The 21,099-nt window shown below is 40.6% G+C and overlaps 2 protein-coding genes across 2 annotated transcripts in view; one reads left to right on the top strand and one right to left on the bottom strand.

Annotated features, from left to right (window-relative positions):
* The window catches only part of limk2 (LIM domain kinase 2), a 31,265-nt gene extending 23,042 nt beyond the window's left edge, over positions 1–8,223 (top strand). Inside the window, exons 8-16 of the mRNA XM_080739470.1 lie at positions 105–291; positions 445–531; positions 804–935; positions 2,533–2,589; positions 2,888–2,953; positions 4,169–4,343; positions 4,968–5,023; positions 5,118–5,275; positions 6,590–8,223. Of these exons, the coding sequence (XP_080595596.1) occupies positions 105–291; positions 445–531; positions 804–935; positions 2,533–2,589; positions 2,888–2,953; positions 4,169–4,343; positions 4,968–5,023; positions 5,118–5,275; positions 6,590–6,800 (1,129 nt within the window). The 3' untranslated portion in view covers positions 6,801–8,223. The remainder of the gene's footprint in view (positions 1–104; positions 292–444; positions 532–803; positions 936–2,532; positions 2,590–2,887; positions 2,954–4,168; positions 4,344–4,967; positions 5,024–5,117; positions 5,276–6,589) is intronic.
* Positions 8,224–9,358: 1,135 nt separating this feature from the next.
* pik3ip1 (phosphoinositide-3-kinase interacting protein 1) lies at positions 9,359–19,664 on the bottom strand. The gene is made up of 6 exons (XM_080739377.1): positions 19,368–19,664; positions 18,993–19,121; positions 18,276–18,392; positions 15,173–15,343; positions 14,883–14,961; positions 9,359–11,121 (listed from the first exon to the last, which is right to left on the bottom strand). Exons 1-6 carry the CDS (start codon positions 19,483–19,485, stop codon positions 10,905–10,907), a joined length of 831 nt encoding a protein of 276 aa, XP_080595503.1. The 5' UTR covers positions 19,486–19,664; the 3' UTR covers positions 9,359–10,904.
* Positions 19,665–21,099: the final 1,435 nt, after the last annotated feature.

Genomic DNA, 21,099 nt, shown 5'->3' with positions numbered 1-21,099 from the left:
TAATTGTGATAGACATAATTGTTCAGTTTAGGGATCATTCAAAGGTTTTGCCTTTTATTGTGTGTTTTATACTAAATTGCTCACCACGCTGTTGTCCATTATAGGCGCAGTAACAGCATATGTAAGTCGCCAGGGCCAGCTTCTCCAAAGGAGCACCCTTGTTTCACACGGGATATCGGGCGCTCTGAATCCTTGCGATCCTCCAATAGCTGCTCTCATCGCATATTCCGGCCCTGTGACCTCATCCATGGTGAGGTGCTTGGAAAAGGCTTCTTTGGACAGGCCATCAAGGTCAGCATCTAACCAACCACATCCTGCCAAGTGTTTGCACTGTTTTTGCATTAGTTTTGTTTCTATTTATCATTTATACCAATGCTACCTGTAGTTGACTGCTTCTCAGGTCTGTGCTTCAACTTTGCATTTGTTTTGTATGCACCCCAAAAGGTGACCCACAAAGCAACAGGAGAAGTCATGGTGATGAAGGAGCTGATCCGTTGTGATGAGGAGACCCAGAAAACCTTCTTAAAAGAGGTAAAGGAGGCCTACATTTCCTAACAGAACTATGATTTATTATAGCAACAACTGTGTACACGCAAATATTCTAAGTTTTGCCTCTTTGTACGTTTTATTATGTTTTATTCCCGTCCTCAATGGACAAGAATAATGATAATTTGTTTTTGCACAAAAACAATTTCACCAGGGTAGAACTTGGATTCCATTGATGAGCATCTTGAAATGACAATAGTAGCATGATCTTTTCTAACACTCCTTCTCTGTCTGTCACTCTCTCGATTGCTCCTTAGGTGAAGGTAATGCGGTGCCTGGAGCATACCCATGTTTTGAAGTTCATCGGCGTGCTATATAAGGACAAGAGGCTGAATTTGATAACCGAATTTATTGAGGGAGGCACGTTGAAGGATTTCATTAGAGATACGGTGCGTTAAGCTAGATTCACTTAACCCCCTCCCTTTCCTGTCCCACAGCACAGCACATGAATAAATGTTAGTGGCCATAGAATGTGCTGTGTTGTACTTGGTCCTGTGTGGGATAGAGCTGCCCTGGAGTAAACTCTATTCAGATAAAGGGCTCTTGACTCTATAGTGGGCTGGCTGGCTGGATGGCTGGCTGGCATGTGAACTGGCAGAGCTGTGGAATGAGGGTAGATGGAAAAAGTGTTCCCAGGTGAAAAATTCCACACCACCTCCCACCACTCTTTCAACCGGAGTTCAGCACAACATATGGTCTACAATTCTTTTTCTGGCTGCTAGTTTTTTTTTACTGTTGTTTTGATCCTTTAACCCATTTAGAACGGGTACACCTTATTGTGTATCATTATTTTATGCTTTAAAGCCATACTGTGTAAGATGCCCAACTAGTGGTCATTAGCCCTATAGCAAACCGCGGTCGCGTCCGCGTCTTTCGGACGTTTTTCGTACCTTCAGACCCCCGCGTCTGCCTCCACCTCGCTGAGATCTATCTTTTAAGGGGTCCCTTGTTCCTGTGCGTTCAGTAATTCCAGAGATACGGACTCCTTCACCCTGCCTGGTAGGCGAAATTACCTAGAGAAGGGATGGTACAAACGGGCGACAACAAATATGGCTGCCATAGCGACCCCACTTCAAGATGCGCTGTGATTGGCCGGCAGTTGTATAACCCTCGCTGTGATTGGCCGGTAGTGTGATGACGCAATTTTGGCGCGAGATCCGGTCCACGGCAAGGATCTCAGTTTACATACAGAGAAGGCTTTACAGGATGAAATTCACGGCGCGGATCTTCTAAAACTTTTGTGATTTAATAGTTAGGAGAATTTTAAGATTTGTTTTATAAAAAAAGTTACATAGTACAACTTTAACTATTGAAAAATAGTAGATATACAAGCTCACAGCTGCGAGCTTGTAGATCTGCTATTTTTTTTAAATCGTGAAAATTCGAATTTTGACCCGATTCTATAAGTGTCTTTTGAATCCTTCTAAGATTTCTATGTCAGCAATCTGGCTGGCCATCGTCAAAGAATAGGTCCTTTTCACATAACTGGAGCTCAGTTAGTCTGTTCTTGAGAGACTCAGACTACTATGTCAGTGGTTCTCAAACCTTTTCATGTGAAGGACCCCCAAACTGATATGTATTTGGCCATGGACCTGCATCTCAAAATATTTAGTTCCAGGGACCACCCAGAAGCAAAGTTTGAGTTACAAACGTTCGCTTTGAAAATACATATATTCAAAGATTCGCACACATTTTCACGACTTTTTCAAAAATAGCAGATCTACAAGCTCGCAGCGTGGCACTCGGTGCCGTGCTATGAGCTTGTATATCTGCTATTTTTCACTGGTTAAAGCATTCAATAATTCTAGGCCTGAATGGTTTAATTATGTTTTATCAACAAAACATTTAACAATAATTATGGAGCTCCGGTTTTGTATATTAATGTATATTAATATTGTCCCAGTGATCAGTTTCTTTCACCCTTTGGGTAGCATCTATCATTAATTCTTTCATTTCTCCTTTGTTTTCTTCCATTGGGCCTAACAGGACCCGTTTCCATGGGAGCAGAGGGTGAGCTTTGCAAGGAGCATTGCTTCTGGAATGGTGAGTTGGCCTCTTGCAAAGACATTAACATTCATGAAAAGAAAAGCATGCTGTATCTTTTTTAGCTCTTGTGGGCATTTGTATTGCAATAATGCGGTATACTCCATCAGAACTGAAGCATATTTACTTGCATCAAAAGTTTTTTGCAGATTATATTATTCATTCTGCCTTTCATTTCTCTTTAAATGCCTTTTTTATGTATTTTAATTGCCTTTGTGAATGAAATAAATAAACTTGCCTTGCCATAGTGTTACCTAAAGTATTTATTACAAACTAACTGTATAATCTTGGTTTTCAGGCATACCTTCATTCAATGAGCATCATACACAGAGATCTCAATTCGTATAATTGCCTGGTTAAACTGGTAGGTAACGCTGCTTATAACAAACTGTGATACTGTACATACTCAAAACAAAGCATGATTTGCTTCTTAAGCCTGATTTATACCAAAATAGACAATTTGCAAGCTTGTGAGCTTGCAGATCTGCTATTTCGCCTTCCAAAGACTGTCAATGTCTGTACATTGGAGAGCAGTGTTGTACCTGAACGCGTTCAATGAACGATCGTTCATGAACACGTTCATATTTTGGGCGAACGTGAACTGAACGTTCTTCGTTTCTGCTTGATGAACGCTATTGTCGAACGCGTTCATTCTGACGTCCATGAACGGCGCTCGTCGGTTCGTTCGTGCGGGTCTGTCCTCGCATCTTTCTTTTCATTCACATGCCCCAATATCACCCAGCTGCAGCCTCGCAAACCTCGCGAAAGTTGATATGTGAGCGCCTGGGTGCTGTCTGCCTGGGTGCTTCTCTTCACATCAAGCGCTGTGTGTCAGTGTGTGAGTCTCCGCCTTGTTACGTCTCGCAAGTAAAGCCTGTCTATACTTCGTCGTATGACATGTGTTGCATGCCGAAAATAGCTGATCTGCAAGCTCACAACGTGTCGCATCCACGAGACAACGTGAGCTTGTAGATCAGCTATTTTAACCAATGCGGAAACATGCAGATGTGCGCGATGTTTAGAAACCTCTGGCTTCACAGTGCAGGAAGAATGGGCACTAGTGGGCACCTAAATATTGTGGGCACTTCAATGTTAAGTTGGATGAAATAATTGCTGTGTGTGGTTCTATATGGGCTCGTGTCAATAATTTTGACAAATAATAGCTTGCAGCAATGTCTAAAGAAAATACATTTGAATAGCCAAAAGTATAAAAATATTATGGTTAAAAAAAGAAGAAAAAAGAAGTAAGTTAGTTCATTTTGGGGAAACATGAACTTTAGTTCAAAACGTAGAATTATGAAATGAACTAGTTCATCTTAGAAGGTTTGAACTTGAACTTGAACTAGTTCATTTTGAAAGTGAACTTTCCCAACACTGTTGGAGAGGAGAGACTAATCTCACATTGTTCAAGATCTTGGATTTTATCTTGAATCCCTCAGCTAATGCCTTTTTTATATTTGACCAAGAACTTAACTCCATCAATGCCATTCAGCTAAATCATGAGATGCTTTATAGTTCTACCGGTATCTGTTTTGACACAGTTTTGTTTGACCCACTTTATGAATATATGCATATTCAGGACAACACAGTGGTGGTTGCTGACTTTGGACTTTCCCGGCTCATAGTAGAGGAGAAAGTTAAACCCCCATCTGAAAAACCTACCTCTAAGAAGAGAGTGTTTAGACGCATTGACCGCAAGAAGCGCTATACTGTCGTGGGGAACCCTTACTGGATGGCTCCAGAGATGCTCAATGGTGAGTAACCCATGGCAGAATAATACACAGGATGTCTTTACTCTTAGTCAGAAAAAAACTAAACAAAATTCCCCTATGTATTCCTCACTTCATTATATTTTTATTATTAGGGATGGGACGATATAAACATTTCATATCATGATTATTGTGACAAAAGAAATCGCGATTTACAATATTATCGTGATAATCAAAAATCCATTATCCTGGGGTGGAACATTTGCCAAAAAATAGCAGCTCTTGTGAGCTTGTAGATCGGTTATTTTTTGGCAAAGAGATTTGGTAGAGAGTGAAAAAGACTGTATCAATTACATATATTATAAGTACCTTTAACCAATTATAGAGGGTTTAAGTGGTACCGGATGTGCAGCTCGCCATTAAAAGGTGAATTGATCCCATTGCATGACGGAGGATGATAGCATGATAAATTAAAACTCCACGATACGATTATCGTGAGTGTTTTTTATCACCTTATCGTCCCATCCCTAATTGTGATGTTACTCTTCGGTACCTACTGTACTTCTATGCCCTGTATCTGTAACTTGTACTGCTGTGGTGTCTCTGGCTGACTGGCACCTGAATTTCCCCTGCGGGATTAATAAAGGTATCTACCTGTATCTATCTCAGGGAAACGCTATGATGAGAAGGTGGACATTTTCTCCTATGGGATTGTGCTTTGCGAGGTAAGAACACTGGTATACATCAGCACATCTACCGTATACACAAACAAGCAAAAACGCATGGGTTGAATATTGTGTCCATGGTCCTGTGTTTCAGATTATCGGGCAGGTGTCTGCAGACCCCGAGTGCCTCCCCAGGACGATGGACTTTGGCCTGAATGTTGTCAAATTTTTAGAAAAGTTCCTCCCAGATGACTGCCCACCAGCTTTCTTTCCATTGGCTGTGGCCTGTTGTGATCTCGAACCAGAGAAGCGGTGGGTCTTCAGTGTTGCTAGAACATCAAATGACTAAAATGTGGGTGGTGGATAGTCAGCTATAGGATGGCGTTGTTAACAGAATCGATATTACGTCTTCGGGTGCTCATATGCCATTTTTAATCACATAAAACTTAAAGCTATACTGTGTAAGTTGCTAAACTCGTGGTCAGTAGCGGTATTGCTTGTTTCGGCCGTTTTTCGCCCGGTGTCGCCAGGTGACCACCGGAGCGGGGCCGCAAATCACGACCGATACGAATCCGTAGAGGGGTAGAACGTAATTTTCTGACCAGGATTTGGGGAGTAAGAGGCAAGAATCCTTCACCATCGTAAACACTGTTGCTGAGGGAGGCTACTTCCTGAAGAGACGGCAAGACACGCTGTGATTGGCCGGTAGTTATCATGTGTGTATGATCCGCTATGTGATTGGCCAACGTATACACAACGTATACAGATGATGCAGATGACGTAATTTTGCCGCGAAATCCGGATCCAGGATCATAGAAAACATATTTACAGAAGGCTTTAGGGGCTGAAATTAACGGAGTGGGTGTTCTAAAACTTTAGCGATTTAATAGTTAGGACAACTTTAAGATTTGTTTTATAAAAAAAGTTACATGGTATAACTTTAAACTTTACTTCTGGGGCGCCCGCTGGCCTACTGGTCCAGGCGCATACCACTTAGGCATTGCCACATAGACATGGATGCCTGGCAGCGTCGGCGGTTCGATTCCCGATCCGGACGACCTTTGCCGCGTGTCACTCCCCATCTCTCCCCCCATTTCCTGTCAGTCTACTGTCCTATCAATAAAGGTATAAAAGCCCAAAAACAAATCTAAAAAAAAAAAAAAAAATTTACTTCTAACATATGCAGTATAAACTCAACCAGGTGCAAGCTATAGCCCCCAACCAATCAAAAGCTGTTGATCACGGCTGAATATCCACTACTTTTACTATTTCGTGTGAAGCGTTTTCTCCAGCTTCTGTGTCTGGTTGATTACTGCTTAAGCAAATGTGAAATAAGCCAAAAAGCTGAATAAGATGGATCTTAATTTAGGGATATGTAACATGTTGGGAGAAATTCAGTTTGTACAGCAGGCTACTTGTGGGAAAATTCTTCAGCTTCACCCTGTGTGACATTAGCCAGGCAGTTCTGTAGACTCTGTAGAACCAGTGAAAAAACAACCTTCAGATACAATCTCAGCCTGCATGTGCAAGGGGAACGCCTCCACTGCCAGATTGCTTCCTCATGTTCCCTCTCACCTCATTCAGCCTGGTTTTAACCTTAACCCTCCATGTGTTCATCCCCCCCAGGCCGCCCTTCCAGAAACTGGAGGACTGTTTTGAAGCTCTGGCCCTCAACCAGGAAATGGGCATCCCCCTGCCTGCTGGACTGGATGAACTGCACCAAAGCCTGTGTCGACTTTACAGCGGCAAAATCGGTTCACTGTCTCAGAGCCTAGAACCGGCAACACCAACGGTAGCCTCTCCGGATGGATCTAGTGTTACAGGCACTGGCACCTAGGACCAGTGTCTCTTTGGACATGCAGCCTACCCTCTGGCCTGTTTGAACTGCTGCAACTACATTATACAGTCGATGAGGAGAAGAGGAAAAAAATGAACTATCATGGAAACTGGATCACCTGAGGTAGCTGGACCAATCCCCTTCCTATGCTAGAGGCCTGCATTGTGAGGAAACCAGGAAGGAGCTGCATTTCAAGAAGAAAAAAAAGAGTTTAGTTTCTCTGTTACAGTAGGTAACATGATATACCTATATATATACACCAGGAAATGCAGGGTTACGTTTAATGTTTACTGTGTATTACAAGAACACATGAAATAGTTTGAGGCCCTGTGCCTGACAAAGGAGGAGTCTTAAATCTTGTGGATGATCTTTGGTCTATATTTAATACAAGTCTCCTTGTGAAAGTGGATTTGTTTCACGTGGCTTGTTTCTATCTTTCCATTTGGCTCTGGAGTTATTGTCTGCTATGTGTGGAATGCAGAGATCAGCCCTTGCCCATGAGAAGCCTCACTTCTCCACAACAGCAAAGAAAACAGATTTGTGAATCAACCTGGCTGATTGACATATCAGAGTAAATAGATGACAGGGCTTTGGAATAAACATTATATACCTTCAAAAAGACAGTGTAGTAATGGAAGTCAAGCACTAGGTAGCCCCCAAGTCAACACACCTAGGTTCATAAAGACGTGAAGTAAGACTTCAAAAGAATGTTATGATTTTATTGACCAAGGAGAAACCTCTTTGACATACAGCGCTCTACCTTTAAATGTTACGTAAGTAAAACATTTTTTTTATTATCTAGAGAACACTGATTTACTACACTAGTCACTTGTTTTTCTACTATGTTGTGTTGTATGTTATTTTGTAAATCACAATCCTAGTGTGTCTTCATAATTAGGTTTAATGTGACTGATCTACGGTTCTTTAGATGGTAGGCTTTTTCATTTTTAATATTTTAAACCATTGACTTCACATAGTTGTGATTAGTCTGTTGTCCTATGTTGGTAACTGACTAGCTTGTTTTCAATAAAAGAAATGTGGCACTACAGTAGGTCTAATTTTACATCACACATACAGGGGAGGGTTAAACTTGCTGCTCTTCATTCATGTGATCCTGGTTTGTGTTCAACGGGACTGAGCTTTCCCAGACATTGCAACTTACTAAAAAGGTTACTTGTACAGACAAAACTGGATTTGTATATTTTTCTTATTAAGAACTGTATAGAAATATGTATATATTCTGGCTCTGATTGGATGTCCTTTCTAATGGGAATCATGGATTTGTAGATTTTAAGACATTTTGTATAATATAAAGATTGTAAAAATGTTTTTTTTTTTTTTTTTTTTTGCTAGCATTATCTAAGGTACTGACAACTACCAGTTGTAACCACTATTAATTGTATCACTGTAGTGTTTCATAAATAAAGATTAAAAAAAAATCTTTCTTGTCATCCTGCAATATTACCTGTGTTGAAAATATGGTATATTTTCATCTTTCTCCCTGCCCTCGTTTTCCTGTATCGATAATAAAGAAACATATAGACTGACAACAAACATATAGGCCTACTGTAAAAAGACTAAGGTCTAAAGGCTACTAAGAAGTTAGACCCAAGAATCTGTTCTGCTCCTAACACCCAGCTGGAAGTTGTCGCTAGAGCAAAAGCTATGAGTAGGATTCATCTTGGAATCAGCCTAATTGTGTTAGAGGATAGGTCATGGTGGCTTACATTCACATCATTAGGGCTCATCTTCCTGGTAGCATGAATGCCTTCAGTATGTTTCATGGCAGTCTGCACATTAGATGCTGAGAATGTGTGCTAGTGGGAGGTTGCCTAAGAAGTGTAGCACTAGACTAGAGGAAAGTCATTAGGTCATTAAAATCAATATATCTGGGGTTCATGAAGATACACAAAAATTCCATGGCAATCCAAACAGTATTTTTGGAGATAATGGTGAGCGGACAGAGAGGCTGACGGTTAAATTAAGTATTAGTGTGGGACTCATGAAATACTAAGAAGCTTGACACAGCTACCTATCCTGTTAAAGATCATCAGATAGGCCTATAAGAACATCTGACTACATGAAAATCAGCATGCAAAAATATATTTTGTGTGATCGAAAGGCACTCACTTGAAATTAGGGAACATTTAAATGGCAGCAGTTGTTCAGGTTGTATTATAATTGTCTCTGTTTTGATAGCATTTTGCCAGTTTGTCATTGTTTTTTCTCTGCTTTGAAAAATACAAATAATAAGCATGCTACAACAGCAGTGATGTAGTAACCACCAGAGGGAGACCGTGTGTAGGCTGATAGGACTCTGGATAACATCCTGCAGACAGGGTCTCTCTTTGATGAGTCCCGTGGACAAGAGACTTCCACGATCTCTAGCTAGAGACCTTTAAGATGCTTAATGGGACGATAACAACATTCTTTAGATGAATAGTACTATGTATGATTCGTTTTTTTGTCCAAATTTTATTTCAGTCACAGCGGTAAAAATCTGTTAATCATACAAATTCATATACTCATTTCAAATGATGAGTAACGGTACTGTGACATATTGCATATACTGTATATAGATGAAGATAACAATCATTATAATCATCACAGTTACATGGAAATAATGAAGCAGCAGCCAGCTAACCGTAGCTCAACAGTGATACAGACCACAAAACTGATAGATATTTAACCACAAATGAGACTCATGTAGAGATGCAATATGTATCATCAGAGAATCACTATTTACTGAACAAAATAGACATGGTCTATGATTTACATGACTACATCCTCAAATTCTGTGTGTTGGTTTTTAATCAGGCATTTTGTTTCCAACTACCTTTGTCATTTAATAGTGTTGTACTGTCAAAATTAAAACCATGGGCAACCATATTCGTGCATTCATCATTTATTCTTCGTTCATTTCATAGATCATTAAACCATTGATTTGTTTTCAACACAAAGCTTTGGACTGGCTTCTACTGCTCTGTTCCTTTCCTTACCCTGAAGCATGGAGTGCATAACTCAATGGTCTGAATCTAATCTAAGCACCAGGTGCCAACAACACTTCAGAGTACAATGTTCTCTTCTTTCTTTGCTCACTGAAAATAACATTTGCTGTGCAAGCAGACAACTAAAAGTTGACAAAGTCCAGTGCTGTCCGACTATATCACAGACCCAGTCTGATCTGTTCTGATTTCGTGGCAGTGTTGCCTTGTCCTGAGGACTAACTACTGTCATTGGTAATTTTTAAAGAGAGCACCCTGTCACTTCTTAACCTGTGTAAATAAAGCATGTCAAGATAGACATCTGCCAATGAACACTACTACTTTCATCTCTCATTTCACAAATGATGCACTCTGATGTAAAGCATCAATTTGAGGGCAATTTCAGGGTAGAAGGTGTTCCCTCGTCTTTAGTGAACCATTTTTACCTTCAAGTTCCCTAATTCTCGCCTCTGTTTCAACACTATCTCTCAAGACAAAGTAGACTCTAGTTATGTATACACCTTCTCATGACTTTCATCACCCTTGGGTCAGCCAGCGAGTCAGTATCACTTGCAAGCATGCACGTAATGGAACACAGCCTGCATCTCTGAAAACATTCTCATTTGAACAAAATTAAATAGAAAACAAGAGAAAGGCTATGAATGACCCCCATTCCAAATACTGTCTTTAACAAGAAGATTAGATCACACTATCATATACATTGATTGGTCAACATCCCATTCGCTATAGATCTATACTGCAGTTACAGGGTGCAGCCCATGACCATATTTTCTTGGAATATCACGTGTTCGGAATATCACGTGTTTGTCAGTGAGCATGGCCCTGACATGCACACTTTTACTGCACAGTACCACCCAACCAGATTTGCCTGAGAAATATCGCCTCAGTTGTGTCCATCGTGTGTCAATTTATCGTCCTGTTAGAAAAATAAAAACAGGAGAGAATGAACTGACACAAAGTCAAGTCTCTGGAGCTCAACACTGCTTTCCTTCTCCATTAAAGGCTTCAAAACAGAGGTTACTTGGGGGCCGGAGAGGGGGTGCGAGTGTTTCGGTCCAACGAAATTCACCATGGTTTCCCGTGAAGACAATACTCAATCTCAGGCTCCAGGGGTACCGGCCTGGTGGCCCATGAGAGGGTCTCCACCCTCCATTGTGTCCTGGGTAGGGCTCTGCCCATTCTCCGCTGTGATAACTATGGTGTTCTCGTCTACGAGCTCACAGGTGGGGTTGGAGAAGGCAGACAGGGGCAAAGTGATCCTCTGCATCTCCCGCTCATACACATGCTGTTCATGATGTCTCTTCAAGTCCCGAGCCCTGCAGCAAAAACATAAAACAAATATATATTCATTATTGTAAAATTGAAGACAGCCCTTGTTTAAAATCATTTTTTGTCATCAGCCCTCATTTATAAGAGCATTTAAAAAGTTTCCATTACCAACACTCATGGCTACAAGAAGGGAAATTGCAGACTTACGCCATCTGCTGGTTGTGTTTAAAGATTATTGAATCATCAGTGTTTAAATAAAAAATATGTTAGAGCTTGAACTTGAAGGTTTGAAGGTTTTTTTGTGACATTTTAAGAAACTGAGAACTTAGTTTCTTAAAATGTCTTTACATCTTAATCATAACTTTAGGATTAAGATATATATAAACGCAGAATATTTTGTAGAGCCATGACTGTGAAGATAAAAAAGCACGGTGGATAACATTAAATGTATATATTATATGCACAAATTAACTACAAGGGTACTATTTAATCAAAACACAGTAGATCAGGCCCGGTACCACGGGGTGCCAGAGGGGCATGGCACCCCCAGTTGCAAATTCTGGCCCCTCGGTTTAAGTTTCATGTACATAGGCCTATTGTTTTATTACATTAAAACTGATGTCATTTCATCCAGGAGCCGAGCCTGCAGTAGATATTCAGCCATTGAATAGCAGTAGTCAGTAGTCTCGTGAGCCAGACTGCTGTCTCCCACAATTTTTCAAATGCTTCAGTCATACAGTCTGGAGCACGGAAGCTCTGAAATGATCAAGCGATAAAGCGGATGTGACGCCGCCTCCCTGCTTCTGTTTCGTCTTTGTTTACAGTCACGCTAATTTGTCCTAATATAAATATGCTGCTTAGCGGAAAGTTGTAGGTGTAGTTCCAGACTCTATATATACATTCAGAGATTGTGGAATTTTTGTCTGGCTATGCGAGACTAGCCATCAGCCACTCTGAACACCTATCTACCATAAGGAGCATTTACTTCACACATTGTCAACCTTATCTTCATATAATTAACTAATGATGACACAATTTTGTGTACTCACTCTCAGTCTCAATGGTAGACACAGACAGAGAAATGGTACAATCTTTTAACGAGCCTTAGAGAGGACCGATTAATTATACGAAGATGAAAATGGGTGAATTGGTCTTTTAACCTTACCGAACCCATGCCTAAAACATAACTTACTATACTGTAAGTAGTGTGTACGTTTTAAGTAAGGAAGTATGTTATTGTCAGTAGGCAGACTGAAACTGCTTCCGGTAAGCCTACAACTTCTAATGTTCCACGTTCCATTACACCTATCCTCACAGATTATTTGTATGGTGCTCTATGTCATTTTAGGACTATCTCCCTTTTTACCTCTTATCTCTTTCTCAAAATAGATAACAATGACAAGCGCACGGCTATAACTGCTGTGGATTTGCGATACCCCATCCACAATCATTTTTCTCCCTGGAATATCACACAGTGGTGCTTAAAATAGACACAGGCTGTATGCTTTTCAGAAGCATGTCCCCGCCCATGTTCTGTTGTGGTTGCTGTGATATCTGAATGGCCCTCATCACATTAGCGTGCCACAATAGAAAGCTCACTAGAGAATGGAAATAATAGCAGCTGATGCTCTCCGCTCTAAATGATCCATAACAAGCAGCACTAACATGTGCCCTAACAGTATTTCTCTTAGAAAAGAGTTTCCAGCCAATTGTAATATTATTATCACATACTATAGATAGACTATCACAGTAGACCATTACAGGATTTGGATGCTCTAGTCTAGACTATATTCACACAGTAGCCATTTTAATCTTACGTCATACTTGGGGGTTTCCCCCAAATATGACATAAAAGCTAAATGGCTGCCATGTGAATGTAGTCAATTACTGTCCTATCCTATGTGCACAGAAGGAATTTACTGTACAACCAAAAGATCCACAACTCTCAAGATCCACGGTATCTATCACTAGTAAGACGCCTAAGGGCGACATGCGACCTCTCCCTAAAGGGCGAGGTCGCACCAATTCTTGGCCATATACAGTACATATATGGACTTAATATTAACGTTTTTGGGAAGGTAGGGTGTAAATCAGAGTAAAGGCCCTTTTCCACCGGCAGCGATAACGATGACGATAACGATTTAAAAAAGTGGGTTTTCAATTGAAGTGGATCGGCAGCATCCACTCAACACCGATACAGACAACGATAGCCGACAACTACATCGTTAGGATCAACAACGATATGGTTAAGATCACAGTGATATGGAACTGGGTCTCTGACAAACAGCTCGAGGTGTGCTCTGCGCGAGCGGCTGTTAATTGGCGCCTCTTCACATTGATGTCCGATAACTTTATCGGACATCAATGTGAAGGCATAATTATCGCTGTGATATTTTATGGCTATCGTCATCGTTATCGCTGCCGGTGGAAAAGGGCCTTAAAGCAGGCTCTTGGGCCAGTTAGGGACCGGGATTGATGACATCAACAATCTCCATATATGGGCATAAAAAGGATTTTGTTTCTGGGAATGCCCTTTTTATTTTATTTTAACCTTTATTAATAATAATATGTATCCATATACATACAATATATTTTATGCCCATACATGGAGATCCCTATCTGAACCAGTCAAACAGATATGGGCCATGTCTTGGCCATCTGGCCAGTGATATAGATCGATGACATCAGGGATCTTCATATACGGGCATAAAAGGGATTCTGGGGAATACCCATATATGGACTTTTACATAGGTGATGTCACCTGTGATATCACCTGTGATGTCACAGTTACAAGGGAACCAACCCATAGACTGTAAAAATGTGTACTTTGCTTGTGTACTGACTGACTGACTGACTGACACAGAGACAAGCTGCGACATTTCTCATGGTAAACGCAATTAAAACAACATTATGTTGGCGCCTGATGCTGGCAGTTTTTGGTGCTCTCATTCATTTCTGGCTTGTCACTGTTTGTCAACCATGCATGTATTGCATATTCTCTCGCATAGTCAGACAATCAGAGATATCTGCCTACTGATATGCCTGATGACATCTAAATTCAGTAACTGTGCTACAACTGGGTGATAACATTCCTAAAATTAACAGCTTCAAAGAAACAATGCTTGACTTAGTTGGTGGCCTTTCATATTGGGATGTTATCAAGATTGGTTTTCAAAGCAGTGTGCATAGCTTTCTTACGTCTGCTTTTCTCCAAGCCCGTCCATTGAATTTATTGTGACCGTAGGTTGCATTTAGTATGATAACCTTTAGATCATGTCCCTCCATCCATGCGTCATGCCTCATGTCACGCTCCATATATGGCCAAGATCCCTGATGTCATCAATATTAAGCCCATATCTGGGAATGCCCATATATGGACATATTGTGTCTGTCAGGCTCATGATAACCAGTGTGGTTGTCGCAACGCGAGTCATACTTGTAAATTAATTCTGTCCTTGTCCCTTTTATGCCCATATATGGAGATCCCTGATTTCATCAGTATTAAGCCCATATCTGGGAATGCCCTTATATGGACATATTGTGTCAGTCTCTGTTGTTTCAGCACGACCTCGCCCTTTAGGGCGTCTCACTGGTATTTCCAAAGACATATGGCAGAGAGCTCTGATCATCTGGCTAGAAGACTAGTGTGAATGCATTGTTTTCAGTGATATGTTTTTGCACCTTGGGCAAAACCAATTCCTGTATGTCCTACCTACAAACTGCTCACACCTTGTCTGACCCTTCTCATATTCCTATTTTGTAAAAGTTGTCATGGTCTGCAAGAATTTTCAATGATTCAGGCACTGACCTCTTGTAGAAGTAGCCCACAGTGATGCCGACACCAAGGAGGATTATAACAGTCATCATGAAGATGCCAAGGACATAGCCTGAGACACAAAACATAAACATTACATATTTATAAACGGAGCACATTAATACATCACAAGCAAATCAACTTTACTTACAGTAACAATCCACAATATCAACAAAACATGAATTTCAATGTGCATGTGTAGTAGAATGGCTCCCCCAGCAGTTGCACACACACGCTAAAATATATATTTTTGTTTTAAGAAATCCACTTCATCTGGAACATACCAATAATGCCCAGGTCTTTTTTCTGTTTTGGTCCTGTGTGTACTCTCTGACTGATGCCCATCACGTCTCCTGGAGCAGGACCTGATTTAGCTGGTTGGAAGATCCGCATCTCAGCTGTAGTGGATATTGGTTTGAGGGTGGTGGCTGTGGCTGCCACTGTGGAAGCTTGTTCTGAAGACAGAATGAAACAAAAAAAAACTCAATATCATAAGTGAACATGCTGTGTGTAATGTTATTATTGAGACTAGCCCTTACCCGTTCAAAGATATGAGCTCCGAAATGATGTGCAGTGTGTGGGTTATGGGATGTGCACTGTGCACACAGTATATGAGGGATGGAAAGTAACTTTAACTGGTGCTTGCATGATAATATGTAGGAGCATCAATGTAAGAAATACCCGTTTGGTTTAATGGCTATATATCTGCATGATTTTTGGACATCTGTAACAGGGCCAAACAACCATGCACCCCCCCGCCCACCGGCCTGCGCGCACACACACACACAAACAAACACACACACACACACACACACACACACACACACACACACACACACACACACACACACACACACACACACACACACACAGCTGGTTAAACATGTTGCCTCATGCTAGATGCAGAATAGATATGCCTCATGCTAGATGCAGAATAGATATAGATACACCATAAAAATGCTAATATACAGCATATGATTTGTGAAAGTGACAAACGGGCTTCACAGTTATGTCAGGTGTGTTCATAAGCTAATGGTGATGCGATTTCAGATCAATTGCTCCAGCCACTGAGGAGAAACGCTGTGACAGACAGACAGACATTCGGAAAATGATATGTTTGATACTAATGGAAAGCCCTCCAATTACATTTACACATGAGGAAAAGGCGTTTCTTGCCTCAAGTGTAATTGTAATTATAGTGGTTTTGCAGCAAGAGTATTTACTCTTTGGAGTCTTTGATAATAAATGAGAGATATTGTTGAATATACAATATATATATACAATGTCATCTTTGGTTCTAAGTATGTTGATGTATGTCTACCCAATTGTGTTTGTTAGCAGAAAGCCTTTTTCCCCCCACTGTTAATGAGATTACCATTACTATTATCATGTTACAAAGCTATATAACACGAGAATGATACATTCCCTGAGACTGCTCTTCTTTGGTTGTGGGACCATGAATCAAACTATTACTTAAGGTAACAGTTGTGTAAAATGGTGGATCTCACCATGAGCACATGTGTCTCAAGACACATGATGGTGCAGCTGCACGTGCACACACTGGGTTCTGTGAGGAGAGTTGGTTCAACCCCCCAAAAAGTTGTTGTTTACCAACTCTGGAGTTAAAGGACATGAGGTCATAGGGTAGCAGCCAATTACAGGCTGTATCTAAGGGAACATGTGTTCCTTTCGTCCAATGAGTTGAGATCAATTGCTCCAGCCACTGAGGAGAAACGCTGTGACAGACAGACAGACATTCGGAAAATGATATGTTTGATACTAATGGAAAGCCCTCCAATTACATTTACACATGAGGAAAAGGCGTTTCTTGCCTCAAGTGTAATTGTAATTATAGTGGTTTTGCAGCAAGAGTATTTACTCTTTGGAGTCTTTGATAATAAATGAGAGATATTGTTGAATATACAATATATATATACAATGTCATCTTTGGTTCTAAGTATGTTGATGTATGTCTACCCAATTGTGTTTGTTAGCAGAAAGCCTTTTTCCCCCCACTGTTAATGAGATTACCATTACTATTATCATGTTACAAAGCTATATAACACGAGAATGATACATTCCCTGAGACTGCTCTTCTTTGGTTGTGGGACCATGAATCAAACTATTACTTAAGGTAACAGTTGTGTAAAATGGTGGATCTCACCATGAGCACATGTGTCTCAAGACACATGATGGTGCAGCTGCACGTGCACACACTGGGTTCTGTGAGGAGAGTTGGTTCAACCCCCCAAAAAGTTGTTGTTTACCAACTCTGGAGTTAAAGGACATGAGGTCATAGGGTAGCAGCCAATTACAGGCTGTATCTAAGGGAACATGTGTTCCTTTCGTCCAATGAGTTGAGTTGTTGGGTGTGGCCTATGTCTTTCCTGAGGCAGCCAGACAAGATTTAGGGCTGTTTAAAACTTCAGTCTGCAGACAAAGCATTTGCTTTTGTTTGACTTGGCTTTACTCTGAGATGGAGGAACAAAGGGTAAGGTGGATGAATCCTCCTAGTGGCTCAACTCTGGCCAACTGAGCTACAATTAGGTTGTTGAATGGAAAAGAAGACACCTGAAGACAAAATAATGTCCATCAATAACTCTATAAATAAGGTGTACTGTACATGCCTGTAAACTCTCTGAAGACAGGAATAACCTGACTGACTATTATGGTTGGCTAACAGTGCCTTGTAGTGAATTCTGATTTGAGGGGTTGCTACTGCTCTGTTGACTAATTGGGCCATTTATATAATATTGTCCTCCAAACAATTATACATTTGCCTCAAATACCCCAACTGCATTAATGAGACTGAGAGAGCTCCTCTCTGGGAGCAAACCTAGTCAGCCAAGGGTCAATAATTATTTCCCCCCAAAAAATCACAGGACATAACAACAACAACAACAAAAAGGAGAAGAAGAAAGATAACAAGAGGCTGCCATCTCAGTGCATTTTGCTGGCTATATTCTGAATTGGCTGTTTATTTGTGGCACTCATTTTAGTTGCTATTGCTATTTAGAATTTGGATGGATTGTTTTTGTACATATATCCCTAGCTCATTGCAGTCATGAACACAGCCTTCATGATAATGCAGTTTACCAAACACTTTTTGAGCGGTGGTCACAACGCTCCTATACGTGGCCGTGTGTGTGGGTCTGTCTGTTTGTCTGTTTGTCTGTCTGTCTCCGGGTATGTAGCCTGCAGTAACCTTTTCTGACCACACATGTTAAGGGAGGGGCGCTGTTGTTCAGGATAGGCCAGGCATAGTCCAGGCACACTCACACACAAACACACACACACACACACACACACACACACACACACACACACACACACACACACACACACACACCACCGCTCAGTTCACACGAGTGTGATTTTTTATGCTACCTTTGCATGTGTCGATGGAACAGGATTGTCTTTGGACCTCTCCATCTGGGCCGACAATATAGCACCAAGGCCTCTCGGAAGAGTCTGGATTACGGCAGTAATTGTGGTCCCCGACACCTAGGAAATAAAAGCAGAAATATGACATGTGAGACCCATGGAAAAATACTATCCGTCTCTCTTGGTGTTTGAGCAAATCCCTTGATTCATTAAACATTAACACATCTTCATCACACTACAATGAACACATCAGCATGATCACAAAGAATAGAATCAACATCCATGTTTGGATACATCCACATTGTATAAAAAGAAAATCAAATAACTATAATACTTTGTAAATAATTTCTATATTTAATATCACTAACATTTTAAACATTCAAGCACACATAGGGGCAAGCCTACATGTGCATACCATATTGTTTAACTGTATCACTGTATATCAAATATTAAAACAAAGATGAAAGTCACAGATAGCAGCTAACATGCCTCACTCCACAAAGCTGTTGCACATAATAACATTCGTGACATTTCAAAACACCCCTCTTCTGTAAACATGTCTCAGAGACAAGTAACCTAACCCTCACTGATATGTAGTGTTTTGTCATGCCATTTGAACTGAATGACTGAGAAATAGAAGGGAATCACTGACTCATATTGATTTGGGGGGATGCTCTGCTTTGTTGCAGGCTTTTCACAGAACAGAAATGATCTCTTTACCTGTCTTAGAATCAGTATGGCTTCTGACATCATAGTCTCTGGTGGTATTGGTCCAGATAAGACAGGGTAGTCCTGAAGAGGAGCTGTGTTGCTCTCCTCTGTAGTCCAATCCATTTGATCTCATACAGTCTAAACAAAATAATTCAGCAAGCAAGCAAGATAAATAAATGCCTGTTCCACAGTCATGTTTGTGTTTAGCAAAGAAAAGTATTTGAATGAGCAATCAATCATGCAAATAGCATACTGTAGCCATTTATTGTTATAACAAAACATGATGAAATTGATGAAATACTTAAAATTATAGCACACAATGGAACATATTTTACAACAATAGAAAACATTTATACTGCACAACAATGTGCTGGATCAAATTACCTTCAGCCTTTGATGCACTGCTGTCCACAAAAGCCACACTCAGCAAAACAAAGTGCAAAGAAAAAAACATTTTGCATAGGCCTAAGTGATGTGATGAATACAAATAATTTGATAACATAATGCACTGTTGGTGCTATTTTCAAAAAAATAAAACAAGAAAATATCGAATGTTTTTAAACGTGAGAAGAGCCTATGCTGAATGGATCAGTCAAACTGCTCCCTTCGCTCGAGTCACAGCCCTTGTTTTTGTCGAAGCGACAGATCTCAGCTTTCTTCGTAAACAGCCTCAGACAGCCTCTCCTCCTCTCTGGGAAAAGGAACTCCCCGCTGCAGTAGAACCGTCAAGGTCCTAAAGCCTCACTCGTTCCCTACGAGGCATGGCATGGCAATAAAGTCTGGTCTGACTGACTGCATCTGGCTGATCTGGGTGCTTCTCAGGCATGGGGCCAAATCATCTGACCATACAGCGCCGGCCAAGGGAGCTATTTAATGAAGTTGAGCCAACTGTCTGACTGCAGCCCTGGCACAAATAGAGGAGAGAACGACGCCTGCAGTTTACCAGAACGAGAACGTTACTACCACACTACTACTACTACTACTACTACTACTAGCCTACTAATAACCTAAAGCCCCAAAAATCCACCTAAAATGTATGCCCAAATTGGAACAGTTGTGGACACAAAACTACCATGATTGTGGCTACTCTTGTCTTGACTCACCAAATGTCAGCTAACTGAAAATTCACAAATGCAGTGTAAAACATCACATTTCTCTTACCAAATTGTCCTGCTGTGATCATTTACCAAGGAAAAGATGATTGAAAAAGACCTCCGCCTATGGAAAATGTGCCTTCTCAATAGTGAATGAGCCTCAAGACATCATTGAAAACATATATAGTGAATAGAGAAATTGTTCACCAAGGTGTCATCAATTGATAGGCAAAATTGTATGAATATATTCCAAACTATAAACTCTACAGATGTTTTAGTAGTGCTGTAATATTAGTAATGTTAAAGTATAGGGTGAAAAATGATAAAAACTAGTATTAATAAGTAGTAATAATACTGTAATGAGTAATGTATGGATGAAAAGTACAATGGCAGCTGATTACTATGCTGTAGGACCAGGACCACTGTAACAATAATCAACAAAGAAATTGTAGTTTGATTGGGTCCCTATTGATTTATTGACATTTATTGAAGGCTGTTCAGAGGTCAACACCCTTTTCCCCCGCTGGCGGGGGCAATGGGGTTCAAGAAGATAATAATAATAATAAGGGTAATAATAATATAATAATAATAATAAGCTATGTAATAATTTATTGATTAGCTCTAGTTTTTGACAGCACAAACTGGGGAATAATTGGAAACTGTTAAAATTCCTTAATGCCTGAATATCTTTACCTAACTATCTGTAGGATAGTTAAGAGGTAAACACACACACATCCCTGAACTCGGTCATTGACCCATGATCAGGACTTCATACATCACTTCTTATAGATGTGGATGCCTGGACCATCCAGTGCTCAAAGGAAAGAGGCCGTCTATATCATTATTGACTGACCAATAGAAGGAGCAGGCAGTGCCACCAGTGGTGCATGACTCAGTCTGTCAACATTCACTCTCCCTTTTCAAACACATGCCTGCCCTGCTTTCAGGCCATTACCAGAACAAACTTCTGTCCCATGAATGGCATTGTTCAGTACAAAAGATGGGCAGCTTTGCCACTACCT

This window comes from Nannobrachium achirus (assembly GCF_963921795.1).
Source record: "Nannobrachium achirus genome assembly, chromosome: 12".
NCBI lineage: Eukaryota > Metazoa > Chordata > Actinopteri > Myctophiformes > Myctophidae > Nannobrachium > Nannobrachium achirus.
This window is presented reverse-complemented; position numbering and strand designations above follow the sequence as displayed.

Bases quoted from the DNA above. Each gene is read 5' to 3' on its own strand.
- pik3ip1 (XM_080739377.1), bottom strand. From the start codon at position 19,485: ATGTTATCAAATTATTTGTATTCATCACATCACTTAGGCCTATGCAAA. The intron at 14,962-15,172 runs GTATGTTCCAGA...TTTGTGTCTCAG, and splicing joins AAAAGACCTGGGCATTATTG to GCTATGTCCTTGGCATCTTC. The intron at 11,122-14,882 runs GTCAGTGCCTGA...TTTTTGCTGCAG, and splicing joins GTGGGCTACTTCTACAAGAG to GGCTCGGGACTTGAAGAGAC.